At 38.1% G+C, this 26,617-nt stretch overlaps 3 protein-coding genes across 12 annotated transcripts in view; 2 read left to right on the top strand and 1 right to left on the bottom strand.

The window, feature by feature from the left end:
* The window catches only part of LOC125683851 (rho GTPase-activating protein 190-like), a 70,376-nt gene extending 59,629 nt beyond the window's left edge, over window positions 1–10,747 (bottom strand). For 8 of the 10 annotated variants that reach the window (XM_056141701.1, XM_056141698.1, XM_048925335.2 and 5 more), the window contains exon 1: window positions 10,027–10,120. The gene's annotated coding sequence lies outside the window, so the exon portion shown is untranslated. Of the gene's footprint in view, window positions 1–9,752; window positions 10,121–10,638 lie in introns of those variants that run through there. The other 2 variants (XM_056141696.1, XM_056141695.1) reach the window with 2 other exon arrangements.
* LOC125683862 (DNA damage-regulated autophagy modulator protein 2-like) lies at window positions 10,645–23,832 on the top strand. Its single transcript, XM_048925356.2, has 9 exons — window positions 10,645–10,753; window positions 11,360–11,533; window positions 14,163–14,216; window positions 14,319–14,386; window positions 15,469–15,617; window positions 15,862–16,045; window positions 16,167–16,225; window positions 16,826–16,984; window positions 23,693–23,832. The coding sequence occupies exons 1-9, from the start codon at window positions 10,701–10,703 to the stop codon at window positions 23,735–23,737; spliced, it is 945 nt and encodes a 314-aa protein (XP_048781313.2). The 5' UTR covers window positions 10,645–10,700; the 3' UTR covers window positions 23,738–23,832.
* On the top strand, window positions 23,757–26,503 carry LOC125683859 (uncharacterized). The gene is made up of 5 exons (XM_048925353.2): window positions 23,757–23,983; window positions 24,427–24,891; window positions 25,004–25,174; window positions 25,357–25,644; window positions 25,752–26,503. Exons 2-5 carry the CDS (start codon window positions 24,427–24,429, stop codon window positions 26,328–26,330), a joined length of 1,503 nt encoding a protein of 500 aa, XP_048781310.2. The 5' UTR covers window positions 23,757–23,983; the 3' UTR covers window positions 26,331–26,503.
* Window positions 26,504–26,617: the final 114 nt, after the last annotated feature.

The raw sequence follows: 26,617 nt of genomic DNA on the forward strand, positions 1-26,617 counted from the left end.
ATGTGTTACCCTGATCCTCTAGCTATTGGTAATTACATAGTGATACATGTACATGTATGTGTTTTGGCAAATGATGATCAAATGACAACAAAATGACAACATACACTGAATTTGAGGTTCTTGACATCCCATCATTCATCACAGAAGTGTCTCAAGCCTTGACCTTAGGTCCTCTATCATTAAAGCCAATAATATTACTCTTTCATGTGCAATGCTTGAAATATTCGGGTCTACATGTAACAATGGTTCTGTGGAGCTATATTAACATCTGTGGAACAGCCTACATGACTCTGATTCAATCCTTCTTTTATCTGTCTTTCCATCCATTTTCCTCTTAAGCCTATACTGCATCTAAAGAGTCTGCATGAAGCCGAGAATTACTCAATGGCTCTGTGAGTCACCAATCGATACGCAACTATAAACCAAGGTTGATATGGAAACCACTGATGAATGGCTTGCAGAACCACTGATCCATGACCACGTCAAGCCCAGTTCTGATTTTTTTTCTCTCCCCAAAATGAATCAGATTTTGTCATTTTTTCTCTCCTTCTTTTCACTTCTTCTAATTAAAGCACAATCAATTTCTAGAGCAATTATCATAATGGGGTCATACTAGGGCTGAAAATCAATGAATGATATTACACACACAATGTCGAGTGTCGTTATAGATTTACAATACTAGTCCTACCCAAGTTAGATGTGGTGACCAAAAAAAAAAAAGACACCGACAAAAAACTAATTAATTAACCATACACAATTATGAAAGGTTCTCAAGCATTTGAAATTAAGCTGAGACATGTGCATCAGACATAATAACCTACACCTAACCACAATCAATGGCCTGTGAGACACGCTGGTATAGGACCAAGAACATCATTATATTTCAATTCAGACATACTCTCCTGATTTCTGACAAGATACAGTTAAAAACAGTTGGAGTAGTCTCTCTATAAAATAAGCTTGCAATAAACAACACACGTAATCATTGGGTAGAGCTGTACAGTAAAAACTCGGTTACAGTGATTTCCTGGACTCCCATTAATTTGAATTCATTGTATTCATAAAATTCAATATATTCCTATAATGAATCATTTCTACAATTCACAATGAATTTAGTGCGAGAAAGGCAAATTACAAAGCATAGAACCCACCCCCCTCCCCATATTCATCTCTGTTCATGAAATAAAATTGGCGATTACCATAATGAACAATGAAACACACATGCATTCTTTTATCATTAGTGCAAAATTTGGTTTTGGAATTGGCTGATTCAGTAACAGAATCCTTTAGAAAACTTACCATGTGTAAAAAATTTTTCTTCAATTACATGTACATATATTTAAAAGTAAATCAAATGAAAGCCCATGTGCTAACATTAGATTCATATCTGCAGATCAAAATAAACATTGGTTTTTTAGTTTGGCTAGTTTTAGGAAACAGAAATATCCCATAACAGAGGCATCGGTCATGGTAACTCAGTGGTAAAGCGGTTGCTTCGTAACCGGGAGGTTGCGAGTTCGAGACCCACTTGTCGTCCCATGGTCGCGTCAAACCCCAAGACATTAAAATAGGTTATGATTGCTCCTTGACCAAATGCTCGGCATTTCTAATTGAGAATCACGGGTCTTTTGGATATGACTCTTAAAATGGAGGTCTTATGTCGTGGCAGGCATTAGCACACTAAAGAACCCTCACTGGCACTGCCATGGACCTGAACGCTAAGCCTAGGTCTAAATTTTTAATACTTCACCTTCAACTGGTGACGTCTCAATATGAGTGAAAAATTCTCGATGAGACTATAAAAACAATCCATCAACATGACAGAGGCTTGTGTGCAATCAACTCTGGAACCATCAACACTCCTTGGTTGTCCGTTGGTTTTTCAATGGATGCTTAGCCATGATTTATTTAAAGGGGCATGAACACAATTTTTTTGGGGGGGGGGGGTGTGTGTGTGTTCCAAACTGACATTTTTAGGATAATCTTTTATAAGAATTTATTTTAATACAGGATTCACTTAATATTTACAGAAATCCCAGCTCCCAAAATTGTGTTTGTAAACATAGTGACTAAGTCTTTGTCTATATCTTAAGTGTATCTCATCGTCAGCCCAGGTACCATATGCAGAGATGACAATATCAATAACGTTTGGATATTGGTTAATGATGAATCAATTTAGGGTGTATGCACAAAGAAAAGAAAATACCAAGAATTTTCCTTTTAATTACATGCTTTTTTCACCAAAACTGTCAACTTTGTGCCTTATTATGAAAATGAAAAGTGCAGATGTCTCAAATACATCTTTGCATCAATTTTTGAAATTTAGGTTTGTTGCCATGTTTTACATGTATAAAATACTTTCATATCATTGATTAACGTAGCTCACTACACTAGAGATGGTGATTTAAATGTTTTGTGAAATTATTTGTATCAATAGATTTGTTTGTTTATCATCATAGCTCAGTGGTTAAAGCTGGTGAACCGCTGATCTCGAGTTCAAATCCCGCCTGAGTCTTTTGTTCATATGTGTTGAAATAATTTTTTTTTTTTGAAAATCGTGTTTTTATCCAAATTTGCATTCTTTCTGCCTTTTCAGCATATATACTTATTATATATCATATCTTTTATGATTAAATCAATTTGTACTGATTTGAGAAACTAATTCAGGGTGTAGTGACCTTAAAAATCTCAGTATTTTTAAAAAAAAAATGAGAATCATGTCCATGCCCCTTTAACAAGCATAATTAGTTATGAATGGTTTCTATTAGAGGAATAAGTATTCAGAAAATATCAGTTGTGAGAGAGGGTAATAATGAAAGCAGAAACAATCCAAAAATGTGCTAAATGAAAAAAGATTGATTGATGATTCCACATAATTGTTTAACTTCCTTCTCAAGAATCTTTCACTCATGAATATGGAGACATCACCAAGACCAGTGAATGGCTGCAAAATTTAGGCCTATGTCCGGTGCTTATGGCCTTTGAGCAGGGAGGGATCTTTATAGTGCCACACCTGGTTAGTCACCTTTTGTGACAAGCATTAGGGGTACTGAGGACCTATTCTAACCCGGATCCCAATAAGAGTACAAAATAAAAATTTTCTATGAAAAAGAAAACATTATAAACTGGTGCAAATACAAATTATTTAATACTTTTGAGGAATTGAAAATAAGTTTGTTTTATCTATAATTTAAAAATTTGCTCTACATCAGAATTTTTATAACCAATTTCTTAAAGAAATATGAGAAATGTTGCTAGGGATTCAGAAAAAAATTCATGTTATCCATAAATTCACTCTATCCATGTTTACACCAAACATGTTTCACTGTATAAAACTGTAATCTTTTCAAGATTTTCAGGAGAGCATGGAAAGAGATGTAAGAGGCAGACTAATTGTCATATGATGTAATATCTGATGGAATGTACTTTCATTCATGTTAAATCAAGCATGTTTAGAAACCATTACAAATCTTAAGATCTTCCTTTCTTAAGACCTTCCCTACAGTTGAATGGAAATCAGTATTTTCAACCATACCATGCAAATTCATGCCAACTTCTTTTTTGACTTCTGAGTTTTACCCATGTGTATGTGTGTGTTTGTGTGAATATTTATGTGTGTTTGTGTGAAAATTTATGTGTGTGTGTGCATGTGTGTGTGTGAAAGTGTTACATTGCTAACATTTTTGTGGCAAACCGACCCTTACACAGTACATGAATGAAATCTGCTCGCCATGCACTATACAACTCACTCAGAAACTTAAAAATTCACAGAATTCTGCTTTTGACCTGATTATTTATAGCTGCATAATAATACAGATTTACATAGATTCATTTCAACACATGGTTAACAATTTCTATACATCATATGTACAAATACACTGGTAGTCTCGTGAATGCAAAGATGCAGTCATATTGCTCATAGCAGACAAGAAGTTAAAATCACAACAAAACAGTCCACTGCAGAGCAAAGGAAGAGCACTGAATATTCGTCTTCTTTTAAAACACCAGAGTTTTCATTCTAGTGCTTGTATAAATTTAACAAGGTCCAACTGTGAATGGTGTAACCTTACCAATCCCTGTAGCCCCCTCCTTCCCTCAATAAAATCCAGGATTCAGATCTCTATCACAATCTAGTTACCATACTTATTTTCAAATCTTGAAAGGCTTGACTTTGATATAAATTTCATTAAAAAGTGCATTTCTCAAAACCATGTAGAGAAACTAGCAGCAGTTTTACTGAACCTTTCCTTTGTGGGGGAATCAATTCTAATGGAGACCTTTACACATCTGGTACTTTGTTTATATTGAACAGTAGACTATCGTACTTAAAACTTGACCTTGTTAACCAATTTAAATATATATGACAAAACATTATATCCATTTAAGTTTGAATGTAAAAATTGTTGACAAATAAAAATTTTCTCATTCAACCTTGAAACAGTGCCACAAGGTAACAGTAACACAATTCTGAAAATAATCTACATGTCTAATTTAAAATCTGTATGATATTACATGTATTTTGAGACAGTCTACAATCCCTAATGTTTCAATCAAACACCAGTATTGTACGACATTTTGTTCAACATGTTACAAATGCACAAAGAATTCGTCTAACAACAAGGGAGGGGGGGGGGGGGGGGGGGGATATTGACAAACATTGTACTACCAGGCAAAAAACACTCTGGTAGTGACAATTTGACACATCCTTGATAATTTTCAAGCACCCCATCTCACTGCCTTACAGCAGTGTTCGAAATTAACCATAGACCAAGTCTATGTCAAATGACACTGGTCTATGCCAATTGTAATACGCCAGTTTCGAGATACGAACTCTTCTGTGAAGGAGGTGCATTTAGTGGAACTTTGAATGACTAAGTGGGACAGAGTGGACATACAGTCAGCGAGGGAGATGATGAAATGTATTAAAAGCGGCTTCTCTTTTAATATGTAAATGTGGGAAATACAAAATACTATCGAAAGAAATGTTTTACTAACGTGGAAACATAAAAACAATGTCATATTTGCAAGTAATGTCTTAGATATGGTACTTATGACCAACGAAATAACGTGATATGATAAGAATTCTATGTATTTAATTACTCCCTGAATACTTATAACTTACTTAGTTTGTGTATCAGTCGAATTCGGGTGATCTAACAGTGCATGAGAAACTTACTGAGTACATTCACTTACGCAGTGATGAATATTAGTCCCACTCCCGCGTGTAAACAAATTGTTTCGTGCCTCACTATATACGAGAGTTCTCCAAAGGGAAATAACTCGAGTGTATCTCGAAACTGGCGTATTGAGATAGACCACATTGTCTATGCCAATTTCTAGATTTAAAGCAATAAAGTTATCCCAAAGGACCTCTACATGGTCAGTCGACGTCTGATAGACTCGTGGTCTATACCAAGTTTAAACCAATTTCGAACACTGTTAAAGTACAAGATCTCTGTGTTTCCAAGTATTATCCTATCAACTAAAGAGTGTTTTCATCATTTTCACGAAATCCATTCTGTATGTGCAAAATCAAATCGTAATATCATGTGGTAAATTCTACAGAGATAGCATGAAAAAAGATACCAAAGATCGTTCTCTTTCCTGTAACAAGGACAAAGGGAAGCAACAAAATCCATCCAATTCTTCCCTGGTCAAACTGTTACGTAATATGCTGTTTCAAGAAAATGACCATTACTCTGTAGTGCAAGCACTAGAATGACAACTCTGGTGTTTGTGTGAGTGGGTGGGTGTGAGTACATGTGTGAGTGAACGTGTGTGACGAGTTAATGAAAATTAAAAAAAGAAAATATATAATAAACCAAAACAAGAGGTCCATGGGCCACATCGCTCACCCGAGTCACCTTGGCCCATATCTGAAGACTTTCCATATACATTTGCATGTAAAACAAACTTGAATCTGCACTATGTCAGAAAGTTTTCTTGTAAATATCAGCTTTTCTGACTCGGTGGTTATTGAGAAGAAGATTTTAACTATATATTTGTAAGTAAAACTTTGATCCCCCTTGTGGCCCCATCCTACCCCTGGGGGCCATGATTTGAACAAACTTGAATCTGCACTATGTCAGAAAGTTTTCATGCAAAAATCAGCTTTTCTGGCTCAGTGGTTCTTGAGAAGAAGATTTTTCCTATATATTTGTATGTAAAACTTTGATCCCCTATTGTGGCCCCATCCAACCCCCGGGGCCCATGATTTGAATAAACTTGAATCTGCATTATGTCAGGAAGCTTCAATGTAAATCTCAGCTTTTCTGGCTTAGTGGTTCTTGAGAAAAAGATTTTAAAAGTTTTTCCCTATATATTTATATGTAAAACTTTGATTCCCTCTTGTGGCCCCATCCTACCCCCAGGGTCCATGATTTGAACACACTTGAATCTGCAATATGCCAGGAAGCTTTCAGGTAAATTTCAGCTCTTCTGGCCCAGTGGTTCTTGAGAAGAAGATTTTTAAATGACCCCACCCTATTTTTGCATTTTTGCGATTATCTCCCCTTTGAAAGGGACATGGCCCTTCATTTGAACAAACTTGAAAGCCCTTCACCTAATGATGTTTTTGGCTAAGTTTGGTTGAAATTGGCCCAGTAGTTCTGAAGAAGAAGATAAAATTGTGAAAAGTTTACAACAACAACGACAGACAACGGACAAATTTTGATCTGACAGAAAAGCTCACTTGAACCTTCGGTTAAGGTGAGCTAAAAAAAGTAAATATATAAGAAGGAAAACTGTTCCTTTGGACTGGAATGGTTATAACTCGGATATACTTTTATGGGGGGGGTGGGGGGGGGGGGACTTTAAAACTTATTCAAACCACACCTACATCACAATAGCTGCCTCTGTAAATCCAAACTACACATGGTCAAAATACTTTCAATACAATTTTTTTGGGCATTTATCATAACACAGTTGTGATACTGCCAAAAGGGAACAAGATTTATATATACACTGTGACAATGAACTTAACTGCGCTTAGAACTATTCATAATAGTGAATGATACCGTGATTCAAGTATGATTTCAATCTAATTAAAATTAGAGGTTAGATCCGCTCACATACTCGCTACACAAACATCTAACAACATCCTGTAGAGGTTCACGTCAGAGGTCAAATTTGCATAAAAAATTAACCAATTGCTACAAAGGTGGAATGTCATCGGCATCTAATGAAAATCCTCATTATATACTGTATTTGGTTACTTATTAAAGATGGCGACCGATGAAGAAATGGAAGCGATTAAAACCGCTTTGAATATATTTGATCTCGACGCTTTGAAAATGAACAAGAACAGTTACTTAAATGTCATCTTTGCTGAAGTATACATGAAAAGATCCCCCGATGTCGCCATAGTTTAAAATTTAAACAAAACACGTGATAAATAAGTCACGATCGTGGGTGCTGCCATTTTTTCTCTTCCTTGCGTGAACAATACATGGAATTGTGGGATAATACCCTATCGATATGAAGGGGGAAATTTGATTGGTTGTTGCAAATTTGACCTCTGACGTGACCCTCTATGGGATGTTGTTAGATGTTTGTGTAGCGAATATATGAGATTGTATATATTTTAGATTGGTATGATTTGATCTGAAAATCATTAAAATAACAGACGTAAAAAAAATTTTGTCTCAAAATTTACTAGAAATGCAAGATTTTGCAAATTCCCCCCCCCCCCCCCCCCCCCCCCCGCAGGAGGGGACATGCCCCACCCACACTTCACTTCCTTGTCACTTTGTGACTAGTCATCAATCAACAGGATTAGTAAATTATAGAATCTACTAGTCCTTTTGACTAGTACAGTGTAAACTTGTGTCAAAGACTGACTGTGATCTAGAACCCAACTCACAATACCTTTAATCCCGTGGGGATCCGGGTTAGAATAGCTCCTCAGTACCCCCTTGCTTGTTGTAAGAGGCGACTAAATGGGGCAGTCCTTTGGATGAGACCGCAAAAATTGAGGTCCCGTTTCACAGCATGTGTGACACGATAAAGATCCCTCCTTGCTCAATGGCCGCAAGCGCCGAGCATAGGCCTAAATTTTGTAGCCCTTCACCGGCAGTGGTGATGTCTCCATATGAGTGAAATATTCTCGAGAGGGACGTCGTTAAACAATATCCAATCAATCAATCACAATACCTTTAAATATACTAAGTTCACTTAAACATATATAATACATGTACTACCAAAATGGTATTCTGGGGCTCTGAAATAAAAATACATCATACTGTGTTATGCAGAAAGTTTTAAACAAGATTCATATTTTCCTAGTTTCACAAACTTGAACCTTACCTTTTCCATAAATACCATCTAATTAATCGAAAACATTTATAACCCACTCTCTGAGAAATTTCCAAAAATACAAGAATTTGAAAATAATACTATTCCATGATATGTGAGGACAGAGAATTGCATGGATTGCTGAAAGGAGTTTCAACCAAGTATTCCTTTTAAGGAGGGTATTCGCAGCTTCTGGACACAGTAAGGAAAATGTGAATTTTGAACAAATATTGATCTCAATATGTTGGTTGATGAGACTATTTCCTAAGAAGCAATCAGGCTGTTTACATGTGGGTGTCCAGGTAGCACTCTCGCTTCTCACTGCTGCGACCTGAGTTTGATCCCCGATATCGGCAGCGGTTGTATGTGAGAGGGTATGGCGGTCACCCGCTCAGACACGTGGGTTTCCTCTGGTTCCCTCCCACATAAATGAGCCCCTATTGCAAATATCCACGCATTAAAGGACCCCATTGGATATAAACTTTTAAGCTTTCATCGGTTATCCTTGGTATTTATGTATGTATGATTGTATTTATGTATATCCCCAATAAACATTTATTTCATTTTTTTAATGTGAATTTGTAGTCATTTGCGGGTAATAAATATGAGAAAATGCAGTGTGTGGTGTTGTTTTTCCGGTGTCGGCAGAAGAGATGGGTAACATAGAACAATTCTGACTGAGTTGTTTCGCATCAACAAACTAATTTTGAATGAGTTTTCCCTTGTAATATACAGAGAAAATAATAAAATGCTTGTGATACCTATAAATGTACAATGAGGATGTGGCGTCAAGTGGAAACAACATTTTGTTAGATAACATCATAAAATACGAGTAATAATCATACAATACTTTTCGTGAAGATAATACCATAATAGATTCAAAAGGCAGTACTATTAAAATTGTACCATTGAACAAGTGTATCGTATGATTACTGAGTAGACTAATAGTTGTTATCATGTACTTCAAGCAAAAGCTTTAAAAAAAAACACAAAAATTGGGAAAAACTAGCATTTTAAAGCATAACCTGGCAAATCTTCCCACCAAACAATGGTACACCTACAAGTTTTTTCCTTGTACTTAATTGATTACAGACTTAGTGAGTGACCTCCAGTATGATACATGCACCATTCAAACAGTCTCTTAACATCGTTTTCCTTGAATATTACAGAGAAACTAGGTCATCTTCAAAAAACTTTAGTGATGTCATAAACTGATTCATACTAAGGACAAAATCCAGCTACATCAAATATAAGTCAATGTTGGAGGTTGGTGAGAAGTCATTTCATAAGAAAGTGATAAATAAAGTTTAGCTAGCCTAGGAATCTAACCTTTCTTCCATAGTAATGAGGTGGAACATACTCAGACTACCATCAATCCAAAAACCATAACATGCACGATTTCTGATAAACTGTCAGCAAAAAGACTTTCAAAACGGAAAATAGCCGATACAAAAACTTACCGCAACTGAAAAGTTTACATGAAAAATAAAAATCCTTTTCTCCATTTGCTGATGTACACAGAAACAAAACAAGCACCAAACCCACCCTCTTATCTACAATCCGAACTTCTTCATCAGCCGGGGAAATATTTATCGTGTGAAATCGGCAACACCAGTAATATCGTAAATCTGAATACCACTTTAACGAATACTTATGATATACGGAACTCATTTATGCAGATTGATAAATAAAAATAGCTATAGCAATTACAAAAAGGATGTTAAATATACCAACTTGTAGATCCCCTCGTCAACTGTTCAGCCATATTGAATTTATTCTCATGCCAAATATGGAAAATTTGTCCGATTCTAAATTTAAAACCCGTCATGGGTAATATTCAGAATCCGGATACACAAGGTAGAGTACTTTATAAAATAATTTTTAAAAATACGGGGGGAACAACAAATAGATAAAACAATAGAACACAAACAAACAATAAAGATTGGGTATTGCTATCCTCTCTCTCTCTCTCTCTCTCTCTCTCTCTCTCTCTCTCTCTCTCTCTCCACACACACACACGCAGAAGCACTCAATTCACCAACAAACAAAAACAAACAAAACAAAAAATGAAATGAACAAATTTATAAAAAAAAACAAAAAAACAGAAAAATAAAAATAAGTTAAATATGTTTAAAAAAAAGAAAGAAAGAAAGAATAAGAAAAAAGAAAGAAAGGAACTATAAAATAATGCCAATGAATGAATGGCAGACTTTTAAATATTCACTATCTACAGAACGATCCATGACCACGGACTATACAAATATTTCCTCTTTCCCTTTAAATGTCTGACACAAACTTTAGATATGAAATAAACTGCTAAATTCATAGAGAGCAATAATACCATACATCACCGTCAGTAGTGTTCAGCGGGCATTGCGACAAGGGAAGCGACGAAGACACACCATATAATGGAAGGAGATAGAAAACGCCACAGTTCCAGGGTTGCTCCTTATTCACAAAGGTAAACATTGTGTTTCTGATTTTAAAAAAAGAAATCTATTTTGGGTATTCCTGGGAAACATTTAATTTTGAACCATGTGGTCGTGGGTGTATGAATATCAAGGTATTGCAAAACGGACTAAAATTTTAAAAAGGAAAGAAAGAAAGATCTAGATTGCACTTAAAACCATCATGAGGACATTAATCTAAATTGAGAAATACTATGTAGACGGTGCCGTTGGCATCGCTGATTTGTATTATACATATACATCCATTTTTATGTTGGGAATCAGGGCCGTAAGTAGGGTTCTAAATCAGGGGAGGCAGGGGATTGGGGGCCGCCGATTGACTTTACGACTGAAAATGACACTTTTTAAATCCCAATTTATCATGTTTGTGTTTCATTTGTACTATGTAAAGAATCGTAATATGGTGTCAAAGACAAAGGTGCTTGTCTTCATTTTAAACATATATCCTATAATATAACATTTATATAATTTTATTTTCTTTTTTGCCAAAAAATCAGACGAGGCAGTTGCCTCGTCTGCCTCATCGGCAGTTACGGCCCTGGGAATAAATTTGGTCTTCAGAAAATATACTCAGAGTGAACAATGTTCCTGTATTACAGATCAGAGTCTAAAGGTAATACAATGGACTGCCTGGACATCGGCCCCAGACCTCCGGATTGCCTGGACATTACAACAGGGACCAGACCCCCGGGCTGCCTGGACTGTTTGCGGACAAGACTGCACTTACTTCCTATTATCACCTTTACATGGCTAGGGATTACAGTGTGTTTATCGTAAGTTAGAGAGAAAGAAGGGGGGGGGGGTGTTCGTAATTCAAGTATATACTTCCAATTGATAACTATGGAAATGAATGACAAAAGAAGAGTGTATTTTGGGCTCGATATCGTTGGTGCAGCGTTTGACAAACTGCATATGTATGCTAATGGATGTATACTTATTCAGGGATCGCTCAGGCTTGTTGTCTGCCTGTAGTGGTACGTCCCATTCACTCCTGTAGGGACAGCACCAGCTGTAAGTTAAGAGACACGAATTTTGGCCTAACCATGCCGCGCCAGGCCGTAGCTGTGAGCTTTCTTTGTCTTAATGCCTGGCGCTTGGAGGAGGAACAGCCACTATCTGTAAAATGTTAATCTGCGTTAAACGTCACAGGTTTGACGCGATCAAGATTCGAACTCAGAACCTCCCGGTAGCAAAGGAAGTGTCCTAACCATTTGGAAACTGCGATCGATGATCGCTCAGATATATATCATAAAGTGAAATCTTTTCTGAAGTCGTGCATCCAAAACTTTCTCAAGCTTTTCTATGCAGCATTAGTTTAACGGAGGTGTGGGGGGGTGTGTGGTCAATGACCAGTATATGACCTTCCATTTGTTACCCTCGGGGTTAAATCTTCATTACGTATGGTCTAAAATAGTCACTGATTTATCTGAAAACGTCATTTGTCTCCTCCAAATCCCTGTCAGTTGACGAGGTATATAGTAGGTGTACATGTGTACACGTCAGTTGACGAGGTATATAGTAGATGTACATGTGTACACGTCAGTTGACGAGGTATATAGTAGATGTACATGTGTACACGTCAGTTGACGAGGTATATAGTAGATGTACATGTGTACACGTCAGTTGACGAGGTATATAGTAGATGTACATGTGTACACGTCAGTTGACGAGGTATAGTAGATGTACATGTGTACACGTCAGTTGACGAGGTATATAGTAGATGTACATGTGTACACGTCAGTTGACGAGGTATATAGTAGATGTACATGTGTACACGTCAGTTGACGAGGTATAGTAGATGTACATGTGTACACGTCAGTTGACGAGGTATATAGTAGATGTACATGTGTACACGTCAGTTGACGAGGTATATAGTAGATGTACATGTGTACACGTAAAGTGTACGCATTTGTGCGATGGAGTATGCTGCGACCTGTGATGTCATGCTTTTGAAAAGTCTGCAGATATATGCTAATCTTGATAGGGTTGACATATTGGGTAATACTAATAGATTGGTCGGACGCTGGGTATAGAGGAAAGTTATTAGTACTTCTTGGAAGAATTCTATCATCCCTGAGTGTTTTCACTCCTCAGGACAGGTCGGGGTGTAGTTACCAGCTGAGCCTGTTGAGTTAACATTTAAATCAGCTGTGTCCATGGTGTCGCCTGACATTCAAATTGTGGATGCTTTTAAATTACATTTACATGAAGACAATTTTTTAATTATAGATATTTAAAACGTCGAGTGCCTGTGGATTGATTGATACAATGTAGATGTTTTCCGCCACACTCAACAATTTTTCAGTTATATGTTGGCACCCACTTCCACCGACCTTCCGAAAGTAAAATGAACCGGCGCGAGCGGGATTCGACAGAGGTGAGAGGCCGTGCGATTTTGAGCGCGATGCTCTAACCACTCGGCTGCGGCGGCCCTTATGTGGATGATGTGACACCCAAGGTGATGAGATAAAAAAGGAATATCTTTCCTAGATATGTAATCTTTGGTGTTATTTTTATTGAGATAGGACAGCGATAACAACATCCGTGAGGAGAAGTCTGAGGACTTTGATATACAATATCTCATTGGAAATACGTTATCACCAGTCTCGCCCCTACTTTTTTGAATCGTTCGTCAAAAGATTTATCCGTGAGATTCTCCATTAAGAAATATACACTAAGACAACGTTCATTCTCTTGAAGGCGTTGAATTTGATCATATGACTTGAAATACTGTAAAACAACTTTTATTTGCATGCGAGAAATTGGCGCAAGGTTCGCGAGAGCCTCGTTGTCACGAATAATTCTCACCTCGAACCAGACCTTTCATCCTCGTCGCTACAATTAGTCGCAGTGAACCAGTTTATCGCTGGTAAATCGCGAAACAAAGACGTCGCAAAGAAGATTTTGTTTACAGTACTAGTATGCACCAAGAACTAAACAAAGCTGCCCTGTCCTTCCCTCTGGGATCATCGATATGTCTCTGTTCTGATGGCTGATCATTGATTACTGACCCCTACAGAGGTCAACACCCCCACATACTGTTTCTCTCAAAGTGTTTCAAGGGACAGCCATGCATAGTACTAGTATTACTAAATGTCCTAGACTCTATCTCGGAGCTGTGCGTGCTTCGAACGAGAAAACACCAGGAAGGTTCTGAAGCCGCCATTCGGCAGTGGGTTGTCCAATGTAATCCTCAATACCAAGTCCCTTTTAAGTTACAAAGACGCCTAAAAGCATACGAAGGGGATTTTCCAATCGAATATACCTCATCTTTATGCACAACTCCCACCGAATCGCATCGGGAATGATAATCCAATTGGGACAATTACTAGTATATCATTATCATTATATATATTTATACACCGATTTGACACTTAGTTCGTTCTATGCATTGGTTTTTAGATATACGTTGGCTGCCATTAAGAACGACACAGAGGCTGATTTTCCTTATATCAGGTAAATTATTATTATTCGAAAACGATAAGAAATAGTCTAATAACCATATTTTTAAAACCAAAACAAATTGATTAAGATTTGGATTTATTTTCATGTTCACAGTAAAACAGCAAACGATGATCCCCAGCGAGCCATATTTGCACAGATGGTTACCATTGGATCAGTGCTATGTAGGTGTTGCGTGTATAGATGGTTACCATTGGATCAGTGCTATGTAGGTGTTGCGTTTATATAGATGGTTACCATTGGGGCAGTGCTATGTAGGTGTTGCATTTATAGTTGGTTACCATTGGATCAGTGCTATGTAGATGTTGCGTGTATAGATAGTTACCATTGGGGCAGTGCTATGTAGGTGTTGCGTTTATATAGATGGTTACCATTGGATCAGTGCTATGTAGGTGTTGCGTTATTGGAGCAGTGTGCTATGTAGGTGTTGCGTTTATATAGATAGTTACCATTAGATCAGTGCTATGTAGGTGTTGCGTTTATATAGATGGTTACCATTGGATCAGTGCTATGTAGATGTTGCGTTTATAGGTGGTTACCATTGGGGCAGTGCTATGTAGGTGTTGCGTGTATAGATGGTTACCATTGGGGCAGTGCTATGTAGGTGTTGCGTGTATAGATGGTTACCATTGGGGCAGTGCTATGTAGGTGTTGCGTGTATAGATGGTTACCATTGGGGCAGTGCTATGTAGGTGTTGCGTGTATAGATGGTTACCATTGGGGCAGTGCTATGTAGGTGTTGCGTGTATAGATGGTTACCATTGGGGCAGTGCTATGTAGGTGCTGCGTTATTGGGGCAGTGCTATGTAGGTGTTGCGTGTATAGATGGTTACCATTGGGGCAGTGCTATGTAGGTGTTGCGTGTATAGATGGTTACCATTGGGACAGTGCCATGTAGGTGTTGCGTTTATAGGTGGTTACCATTGGGGCAGTGCTATGTAGGTGTTGCATTATAGTTGACATCCACTGTATTGTGTACTCGTGAATATACAGGTATTATAAATCTAAACGTGTCGTACTACTACACGTACATTGATTCGTCAACCATATAATATACATGTATGTATACTCTTATTCTACCGGAATGGACATTTATATGTTCCCTGTAATCCGATTGTCCGCGGGTCTCTTAACATCTGTGATCAAATTCCCAGCGGTTGAATTGCACATGATTTAACCATATGTAAATGCTAACCTGTGTTAACACATAATCAATCAGAAAAAAAAAGGTTTTCCCCCCTTGTAGATGGTATGTGTAGCACGATGAGGTACCTCTCCATCAAGGCTGACCTCCTATCGTGTTCTGTCTCCCGCGGATACCACAGACTGAACATTGCTTGTCTCTGTGTAGGTCTTCTCGTCTGCTTAGGAAACAGTTTGTTGGGAAACTTTCCGGTAAGAATGACAGAGTATATAGGTCCTTTCACTTTCTAGTTCACTGTTTGAAATGCTGAAAAGCAACTTTCTTTCATCTTTTATACATGAATATAATTTAAATGTTCATCAACTTGTAAGTTTTACACCAAATTGTAATTGTGAGTAATAAACCCAATTACATATTATTGTAAGGTTTACAGAAATTATTTCGTACGTTATGCACCCAATTGTTATTGTAAGTTTTACACCCAATCATTATCAGACGGACGGCTACAACAGTTATTTCAAAGGTCCTCACTATGTGGGCGCCGCCATGGCTTTTATTGGTGGAGTTGTCTATGGTTGGATACAAACGAGGTTGTCATGGGTACTGGACCGTAAACAAAGATGGACGGGTAGAGTGCAGTTGCTGCTGATCATCTGGACCACAGTAGCGCTCCTTACGTGTATCCTTCTCATGCTTCACCAATATCTAAAACTTTAAGTCCCTATCTAATCATGCTGAAAGAGAAATCTCATAATATGCTGTCTTTGCAATACTTTGTTAACCTTGACATTTGATATTAGTTGGGATATCAAAAACAGTGTATGAATTGCAGAAATCCAAAGGTTATGGGACAAAAGAGGTATGCTCTTACTAGGGGTGGGTGGGGTGGTCTAACATCGACCACCTGGGTAACCCTAGTTATAAAGGAAACCCTGTAATTATATGTCAGTTTCAAGGTATATTTTCTGTTGAAAGGTTACATGTATGTAGCGAAGTTATTTCAAATTTATCTAAATTAGAATTACAAGTGAGAAAACACATTTAACGAAAACACCTTTGTTTGAACACATTTTATTGAATTTTAAATGAACCATTGGGACCGGGCACAAGTTCTGTAGCTTAGGACGCCATCTTTCGCTGGCTATAACGTACTTGTAACCTATTTTTTCATGAGGAGGTGTGAACACCTTAATAAAATATCATACTCATTCATTAACATTATCAGAGAAGTCGTACGCCTTTTCTTTTTACTATTTTCTCTGCCACTTTATACCAAAGTTTCTATTTAGACACAATTGTAAAACAAAACTGCTCCAAAGAAAGAGTTCCCCCGAAAGAGTGATGCCTCTCACCTACCTAGTGGTTTTCAAGTCTTTAAAAACACTCTACAAAGCAACCTTGTACAGATAATTTCTACGAAAGAGGGAAAGTTTAACTAACACCCTACTTCATTTTACAGAATGAATTGCGTGACGTGTATTTGGCATCAACGATAACGGAGTGGATCCTGGCCTTCAGCATCGCTGGCTTTCCTTTGACCTTCATCAGGGATTTCAAGGCATCCATTCTGAGAAGTCCCAAAATCTCAAGACGTGACTATACAGAACAGGTTGAATATGTACGTACAAGGTTACTCTATTTTACTAGTTATCAGTGACAGAACAAACCTCGCATGAAACGCGTTGTGGCATTATTTATATTGATAAGCAGGCCTGTGGAATTCTAACTTCAGAATGTTGTTGTCAGTCGTGTCTGGAAGTGACTTATTTGGACTTTGTAGGGTATCTGAACACACGTATAAGACGATCACGTGGTCTCTTCACAGGCTGTCGTCTGCTTGTTGTGTGCGACATTCCTGGTGCATTTCCTGGCCAGGATTTCTCGAAAGATACTAAAGTTGGACTTAAGTCTGAGATTTTACTCAAATTTTGACTGATCAAATAACAGAAAACTCAAACTTAAGTTTGAGATTTTCTCGACAAATCCAAGCCTGTACTCCATGTTCTACTGTCCTCTCAGATTTTCTTCTTTCACAGATCCCTTTGCTTTGCTGACACCAACTATTCTCAAGATGTGCCGAGGATTTTCTCCGCCTTCTGCGCTTTATTTCCATGTTAGTGTCTAGAATTCCTGTTTTTCTATGATATCCGACCTTAACCTCCTCTTTCTCTTAGGCTTCTTCCTTTTATATTCCTTACCACGGCAATCATATTGTACTCAGACTATCCCAGCTGTACACATTTGATCTTCCATGACCTTTCTTGTAATTTTCGCACATGTTATTTCTCTTTTACGTTCCCCCTCTTCCTATCGCCACTTGTATGTCCCGGTATCCTGTGACAGCGTAGACATCCCTGTATAGACATCCCTGTATAGACATCCCTGTGTAGACAACCCTGTATAGACATCCCTGTAGAGACAGCCCTGTATAGATATCCCTGTATAGACATCCCTGTGTAGACATCCCTGTATAGACATCCCTGTGTAGACATCCCTGTATAGACATCCCTGTGTAGACATCCCTGTATAGACATCCCTGTATATACATCCCTGTATAGACACCCATGTATAGATATCCCTGTGTAGACATCCCTGTATAGACAACCCTGTATAGATAACCCTGTATAGATATCCCTGTATAGACATCCCTGTGTAGACATCCCTGTGTAGACATCCCTGTGTAGACAACCCTGTATAGACATCCCTGTGTAGACAACCCTGTATAGACAACCCTGTAGAGACAGCCCTGTATAGATATCCCTGTATAGATATCCCTGTATAGACATCCCTGTATAGACATCCCTGTGTAGACATCCCTGTATAGACATCCCTGTGTAGACATCCCTGTATAGACATCCCTGTATAGACATCCCTGTATAGACACCCCTGTATAGATATCCCTGTGTAGACATCCCTGTATAGACATCCCTGTATAGACAACCCTGTATAGATAACCCTGTATAGATATCCCTGTATAGACATCCCTGTGTAGATATCCCTGTGTAGACAACCCTGTATAGACATCCCTGTGTAGACAACCCTGTATAGACAACCCTGTATAGACATCACTGTATAGACATCCCTGTATACACATCCCTGTATAGACATCCCTGTGTAGATATCCCTGTATAGACATCCCTGTATAGACATCCCTGTATAGACAACCCTGTATAGATATCCCTGTGTAGACATCCCTGTATAGACATCCCTGTGTAGACATCCCTGTATAGACAACCCTGTATAGACAACCCTGTATAGATATCCCTGTGTAGACATCCCTGTATAGATATCCCTGTATAGACATCCCTGTATAGATATCCCTGTATAGACATCCCTGTATAGATATCCCTGTATAGACATCCCTGTATAGACAACCCTGTATAGACATCCCTGTGTAGACATCCCTGTATAGATATCCCTGTATAGACATCCCTGTATAGACATCCCTGTGTAGACATCCCTGTGTAGACATCCCTGTATAGACATCCCTGTATAGACAACCCTGTATAGACATCCCTGTATAGACAACCCTGTATAGACATCCCTGTGTAGACATCCCTGTGTAGACAACCCTGTATAGACATCCCTGTATATACATCCCTGTATAGACATCCCTGCTAGTTCCCCACTGGTTCATTAGAGTCTCTTCTGAATGGTTCTTTCTTTGCTCCACGCAAACTGCATTGACCCCTGTGTCCATCTATTTTCTTTGTCAAACATCTTTCTAATTTAACCCGACTTTGCCATTCATCCTGTAATGTTGCAGTCTGTGATATTTGCGCGCCCTCTGTCGGACCCCCGTTTACATTCCATTCACAATGGCGTATAACAGAACCAGCATTATATCATGCGTGATTTGTTCCACTTCCATTCCATTGATGCTCATTAATTCCCAGAATGAAAGGTGAAGATAACGAACAGTGATCAATCTCATAACTCCTATAAGCAGTACAAAATAGATAGTTGGACAAGCACGGACCCCTGGATATACCAGAGGTGGGATAAAGTTCCTAGGAGGAGTAAGTATCTCCTGTTGACCGGTCACATCCGCCGTGAGCCCTATATCCTGATCAGGTAAATGGAATCATCCTTAGTCAAAATCAATGTGCCAAGAACAGCCTAACAATCGGCATGAAACACGTCAGACAGCACCTGACCCCATGCTAGGTTGCATTGGCAAACCAGATCGTTATAACGACCATATAATTTGCGAAATGCTGACCCCAAACGAGACCGCGGAACCCCCGCACCATCAACTTGTTTGTCAGTAGCCTGCTTTGATTTAAAAACTGACCACAAACAGAACAAGCTCTTGTGTATCTAATCAGTTGAGAGATGTAAACACCATATGCAGGCGATAATGGAATATTGGTACACAATCATGGGAAGTTGAGGATGGAGTTGAAATCATCCCGTTTTTCATAAAGTTGAGTTTGGTGATCCAGCGCATAATGTAACCGCTTTCTAATCCGCGGTGTCATTTACAGTCTACTCCGTATTGAAATTCAGGTGACCAACTTGAATTGTTCATTATATCCAAAATTCAATATAACCAATGTTAATTAACTATATAAGTAATGCTATTGGAGATTTATTTTTACCTCAATATAACTGATAGTTCAATATAAGTGACTTCAATAGAAGCGGATCACACTGTATTAACTGATTCTTCCACTTAAAGGTTGGTTATAGAATGACGACTAACCCGGAAAGATTGGCGGAAGGATAGAATAATCATTGTATCTGTATTCCGGATAAAATGGCTCAGTACAGTAGTGACTTCGCCCCGGTGGAGAACAACTTTACAGTTGTACCGCTTTCCTTTATCGCCAGTTCTCTGTCTGACTGCATATTGCCAGACTTTCCCTTAAACATAATTTCCGGAGTAATATATATAAAGTTATAGGTTATCATTATACAGTTTTTGGGCGGACATACAGGTTCAAACGGACCTCCGTGGCCGAGTGGTTAGAGCGTCGCGATCAAAATCACACGACCTCTCACCTCTGGTCGGCGTGGGTTCGAATCCCGTTCGTGCCGGTAAGTGAGAAAGTTTCCCAGTTTACTTTCGGAAGGTCGGTCTTCAAAGGTACATTGTATCTGGGTTCTCTCTTCCACCAATAAAAAACTGGGCGCCACTAGATAACTGAAAAATTGTTGCGTGTGGCGGAAAACAGCAAACATACAGGTTCAAGTGAGCTTTTCAAATGACGTTTGTCGTCGCCGTCGTTACCCCCCCCCCCCACCACCCCCCACCCCCCCCCCCCCCCACACACAAAATCAACTTTCCTAAAAATTGCTGAGCTAATTTAAAACGTTGGCACAAAATATCATTGGGTAAAGAGGATTCGAGTTTGTTTAAATGAAGGACTACATCCTCTTCAAAGAGAAGACAATTTGAGAATATGTAACATTGAATGTTGCATTACAAAAATCTCCACAACCACGAGACCAATGTTAAACAAAGCATCCTTACCAGTAGCGGATCCAAACATTTCTGAACGTAGAGAAAATATAAATACCATATCTTGTGCTCAGTCATAAAAAATACTTTGTTAAACACTGCTCTCATTGTACACACATGTATTTCATATTAAAAAGATGTTGGAGTTCCTCATTAATAATATTTACGTAGTCTTTGGTGATCAGGTCTTCCAACAGACTGTTGGAATACTTATGGGCACCAATTGTGCGCTCCATTATTAGCAGACCAGTTTTTGCATTCTTACGAGGCAGGACTCAGTATTTTGATTTTTTCCACAAAATGAAAAAAATCAACTTATTTTCCATTGTGAATGGGGCAGAATATCAGGCCATGAGAAGGTACCGATGATATCTCGGTTTTTAAGCTCACTTGAGCCAAATGCTCAATAATGTGAGCGTTTCTGATAAAAACTTTCCGTTGTTATTGTAAACTTTTCACATTTTCATCATCTTCTTCAGAACCATCTGGCCAATTTCAACCAAACTTGGCACAAAGCATCCTTGGGTGAATGGAATCACGTTTGTTCAAATGAATGTCAAAGGGGACATAATTATAGGGAAAATACACTGACAATTTTTAAAATTATTCTTCTCCAGAACCAGCAGACCAATTTCAATTAAACTTGGTACAAATTATCCTTGGGTAGAGGGAATTCAAGTTTGTTCAAATGAAGGGCTATGTCCCCTTCAAAAGGGAGATAATCTCAAAAATGCAACAATAGGGTGGAGTCATTTAAAATCTTCTCAAGAACCACAGGGCCAGAAAAGTTAAAATTTACATGGAAGCTTCTCGACATTGTGCAGATTCAAGTTTATCAAATTCATGGTCCTTGGGATACACGTATAGGAGTAAAAAATAAAAACAAGATACATGTATATTGGATGAAACAAAAACAGTAAATATCATGCAAAATTTAGAACGTTTTGATTAATCAATCCTTCCGCCACAAAATATAGTCCTTGTCACACCCATTCAAAATTTGAATTGACTCAAAATGTTTCATAATCGTATACATGTAATATGTTTGCACCAATTGGATCAGTATTGAGCCAGTAAATACTTAGTTGTAGCATCCTGCGCAGTTGTACGGAAAAGCTCAGGAGCTAACTTCCTTAATTGAATTGACGTGCCCATTAATTGAATTATAATTGCTCTCTTCAATATGCCAGTTTCGAGATACGAACTCTTCTGTATAGGAGATGCATTTAGTGGAACTTTGAATGCCTAAGTGGGACAGAGTGGATATGCAGCCAACGAGAAAGAAGATGAAATGTATTAAAAGCGGCTTCTCTTTAAATATGTAAATGTGGGAAATACTAAATACTATCGAAAGAAATGTTTTACCGAAGAGGAAACATACAAACAATGTCATATTTGCAAGAAATATCTTGGATATGGTACTTATGACCAGCGAAATAACGTGATAGGATAAGAATTCTATGTATTTAATTACTCCCTAAATACTTATCACTTACTTAGTTTGTGTATCAGTCGAATTCGGGTTATCAAACAGCGTATGAGAAACTTACTGAGTACATTCACTTACACTGTGATGAATATCTGTCCCACTCCCGCGAGTAAACAAATTCTTTCGCGCCTTACTATGTACGAGAGTTCTCCAAAGGGAAATAACTCGGACTCGGACGTATCTCGAAACCGGCGTATTGAATTGTACATAGCGCGCATCAATTTGTTGATATTATCGATTCAATTGATTGGATATTGTTTCACGTCCCTCTCGAGAATTTTACACTCATATGGAGACGTCACCATTACCGGTGAAGGGCTGCAGAATTTAGGCATATGCTCGGCTTTTACGGCCTTTGTACAGGGAGGGTCTTTATTGTGCCACACCTGCTGTGACAAGGCCTTATGGGACCTCGGTTCCATTTAGTTGCCTCTTACGACAAGCAAAGGGGTACTGAGCACCTATTCTAACCCGGTGTTGTAGCATAGACCACCCCGCATAGAATTTCCCTCCGGAGAAACGGGACGGGGATAGATCTCCCCCCATGGGAGGAAAAGCGCCCCAGCATATAATTTTTCCCTATGTACAAAGTCAGTATAGAGTTTCCCTCATGGCGGAAAAACCGCCCTGGTATAGAATCCCCCCCCCCCTTCCTATTTTCGGATTTCGTCGACCGGAATCTTTTTTCTTCTCATGTAGAAGCTTTTGAATAGATATAGAATGAAGCAAACCCATGCAGTTGAAGATAATAATCAATGAAATTTGTTATCATTGCTATAAAGAGGTATATATGTTATTTAAAAAAGTTACAATTCAAAAGAAAAAAATATGTGCTTTTAAATTGTTATAGTTTAATGAAATAGATATGCACTCATTAATATTATGATATTCATAAAATAAAGGACTTGTCATTTAGGGGGAAGTTCTATACTGAGACGGTTTTTCCTAGGGGGAAATTGGGCCCGGATTAATTCTTTAAAGGGGGAAATTCTATGCCAGTCCCATCTTTCCGGGGGGAATGTCTATTTCGGGCCCGTTTTTCGGAGGAAAAGTCTATGCGGGGGGGGGGGGGGGGGGGGTTCTATGCTACAACACCGGATGCCCACGGTACTCAATTTAATTGAAGATATCATTAATTAATTGTTGGAGGAGATCTTGATTTGTTGCGCACACCAAATGAATTGATGTTATCTTGAAATAATTAAAGATATCAGCTTATATTAAATTTGGCGCTCCTTATTATATTTCCGTCTTAGAATTGATTTCTAAAAATATCCATGACTGCATAAATATAGGTATATTTTGTGTTGTGCAATGATTTGTAATTGACAAAGTATTGTTAATAAACTAATTGATTTTTGTTGTCATTTTAGGGAATTGATTATGGTCGTATAAAAGAAGACAAAGGTGTCCACTAAACAACATTTATTCTTCACTGAACATGAAAATCGTATACATGATTTAGTTAGTTTCTTAATCATCTCGGTGTATTGGGATACCTAGTCTACAGTAATCGTCAGTCTGACTCCTTACGACTGTCTCATCGTCAGTCTACACAAAGATCGCCAGTCGCACGGATAGCATAAATATACAGAATTCTGCAACGGGTTTCATATTCTTCATTTGATAATCTACGAAGGCATACAGAAGAATTGGGATATAAGGTAAATGAAAACACTTAATGACATTTTTAGTCAGAGAAATTTTTGCTGTATATATAATTATATATATATTTTTTGATAATGGGCGTTGATACATGTAGGTCAAATGATATCACAACAAAGCACTATTTAATTTCATTCTCTGGGTCTACCATATTCTCCTTAGAGAGGTGGACATTCTTATCATACATCACATCCATGTAGGCTATGCCTGTTCACTTCTTTACAGACTTTATACGGCGGCTATTTAGCCGATCATGTTATTTGTACATGATAATAATGAATCGAAAATGCAATAAAAACTTAATTTTTGCTAAACCATTATGAAAATGTTCCTATAGAGTTACGTGATTAAATTCAAACACAATGGTAATTTATCCCATGACGAATAAGATTCATAACGTAAAGAAAACTTGGTTAAAATATTTCATTCATTTATTTTCCAGATGGATATTTCACCAGCACGCATGATGCCACCAGGGGGCGCCATGGATATCTTATTTTCATTTGACACCACTGGGTCAATGTCATATATACTGGACGAGGTCAAAGGTCGATTAAGTGACATGATTCAGAGGCTACAGGCCGACATTCCGGGTATTAGGATCGGCGTCATTGCTCACGGAGACTATTGTGACGAAAAAGTCTTCTATCTCGAAAAGCACATTGACTTCACTCAGAATGTGGTGGATCTGTGTAATTTCGTGGGCGAGGTTGAGGGAACTGGAGGAGGGGACCAGGACGAGTGTTATGAACTGATCCTCAGAAAAGCGAATGAAACATTCACATGGGCGCCAGTGTCCAACAAAGTTTTAGTCATGATAGGCGATGCAAATCCACATGAACCAGATTATAATTTAAACGTGGACGAAATCAACTGGAGGGATGAGGTCAATATATGTGCGAAACAGGTTAGAAATGTGCACGTTTTACTCCCAAGTTCTTTCGAAAGTTTTGAAGTTATACCCGTTTGCCTTTTCATTTGTTCCTATGTCTAACGTGTAATCCTTTTCATTGTTTTAGGGAATCAAAATCTACGCTGTGCAGGCTATGAATAACGATGGCGTAGAAGAATTTTACCAATTCATGGCTGAAAAAACCGGCGGTCACTATCTGAAGCTGGAGAATTTTTCCAGCATTTGTGACTTCATCATGGCAATTTGTTACAGAGAAAGGGATGACGATCTATTTCAGGTATTAATAAGATTAATGAAATGTTGCTAGAATTGTATTAATATAAAAGTATTGTGTACTTATTTACATCTGAATAATGTATACGTGTATCGTAAGTGCTTAAAATGCACAAACCTGCCTATTTTGAAAACGAAACATGATTTGAGATGAACTACATGTACATCTGAATTTAATTTTTGTAGAATTACGAAGCAGAAGTCACAGCCCGCCAAGGTACGTCGGGTCTACACAAAGACTTAAACCAAATGTTTGCTACCCTTCGTCGTGGAGACTCCTCGGTAAGCAGTACGTCGAATCCGGGATGTTCGTCAACAGTTATTCCAGCACCTCATTCGCCATTACCAATCACACCAATGCACAGCGTCGTTTCCTCAGCGAGTGATTCAAATGTCAAACCTACAGCTGTGTGCGCCCCAATAGCCAAACCAATAGCTAAACCAGGAAGACAGACAAGAGCATTTCCTAAAAAGGTGAGTTTTCTCACTTAGAATAATACTACATTCAATTTAAGAATATATTTTGAAAATGTATATAAGAATATCTTATATACTTACACGCGTCCATTAAATATTTTCAGAAATCCAAGGTAAAAGCAAAACTAAGTGAAAAAATCCCGGGAAAGAAAATTGTAGCAACCCCACGTGAAAAAGTTCCAAAAACGAAGTTTGCACTCAGGAAATTGAAATGGTCAGCGTGGAAACTGGCATATAGTTCCGAGAAACCCGAGAATCGAGATTCGTGGTGCAAAATGTACAACATGAAAAACTGCTACAGGAAAAGGGAATTATTCCGGGGTTCTGTGAATTTAAAACTATACGAAGTCTCAGTGCAGACCCATCCCAGAGGGAAAATGCACGTCATGTATCAGAAAATAACATCAGCTGACCTTAATCACAAGTCATGGGAGCGGTATTTGTTCCAGGGATCCAAGAGACGCCGCTACATTCACAAGAGACAAGTAAAGAACGTTATTAGACAAGGCTGTCGTGTGTTTATTCGTAAAGCAGATATCCAAAAGAGACAACTGAAACAGGTCGAGAAATTAAACAAATATAGCTACGCATGGGCAAGGTCAATATCTGGTAGAAAGAGACCGGAAAGACTGGTCATTAAGAATAAGAAAACGCTGTCCGGATCGAACTGTGGGCTACACTGACGATGTATTTTGTGATGAGATGTGTATGTTGTGATGAGATGTGTATGTTGTGTTGAAATGTGCCATAAATTTAAGATATCATTGTAACATTACATATTGTATACTATGAGATTCATATTTTGTTGAATTGTGATATTCCTGAATAAAACAATGTATTTCTCACGTATAACAAAGTTGTATCATCTGTATTTTAATGCAAACTGCAGTTTTCAACTTGGTACCGTGAAATAAATTATCTACACAGTAACGAAATTCAATTTGTTAACATTAAATGGATTATCTACACA

The sequence above is a fragment of the Ostrea edulis genome, chromosome 6, assembly GCF_947568905.1.
Source record: "Ostrea edulis chromosome 6, xbOstEdul1.1, whole genome shotgun sequence".
Taxonomy (NCBI): domain Eukaryota; kingdom Metazoa; phylum Mollusca; class Bivalvia; order Ostreida; family Ostreidae; genus Ostrea; species Ostrea edulis.

Excerpts from the sequence above, each read along its gene's own strand:
- LOC125683862 (XM_048925356.2), top strand. The coding sequence starts at position 10,701 with ATGGAAGGAGATAGAAAACGCCACAGTTCCAGGGTTGCTCCTTATTCA. Across the intron at positions 10,754-11,359 it reads GTTGCTCCTTATTCACAAAG|ATCAGAGTCTAAAGGTAATA; the intron begins GTAAACATTGTG and ends CCTGTATTACAG. Across the intron at positions 15,618-15,861 it reads GTTTGTTGGGAAACTTTCCG|ACGGACGGCTACAACAGTTA; the intron begins GTAAGAATGACA and ends AATCATTATCAG.
- LOC125683859 (XM_048925353.2), top strand. The coding sequence starts at position 24,427 with ATGGATATTTCACCAGCACGCATGATGCCACCAGGGGGCGCCATGGAT. Across the intron at positions 25,175-25,356 it reads GGGATGACGATCTATTTCAG|AATTACGAAGCAGAAGTCAC; the intron begins GTATTAATAAGA and ends TAATTTTTGTAG. Across the intron at positions 25,645-25,751 it reads CAAGAGCATTTCCTAAAAAG|AAATCCAAGGTAAAAGCAAA; the intron begins GTGAGTTTTCTC and ends AAATATTTTCAG.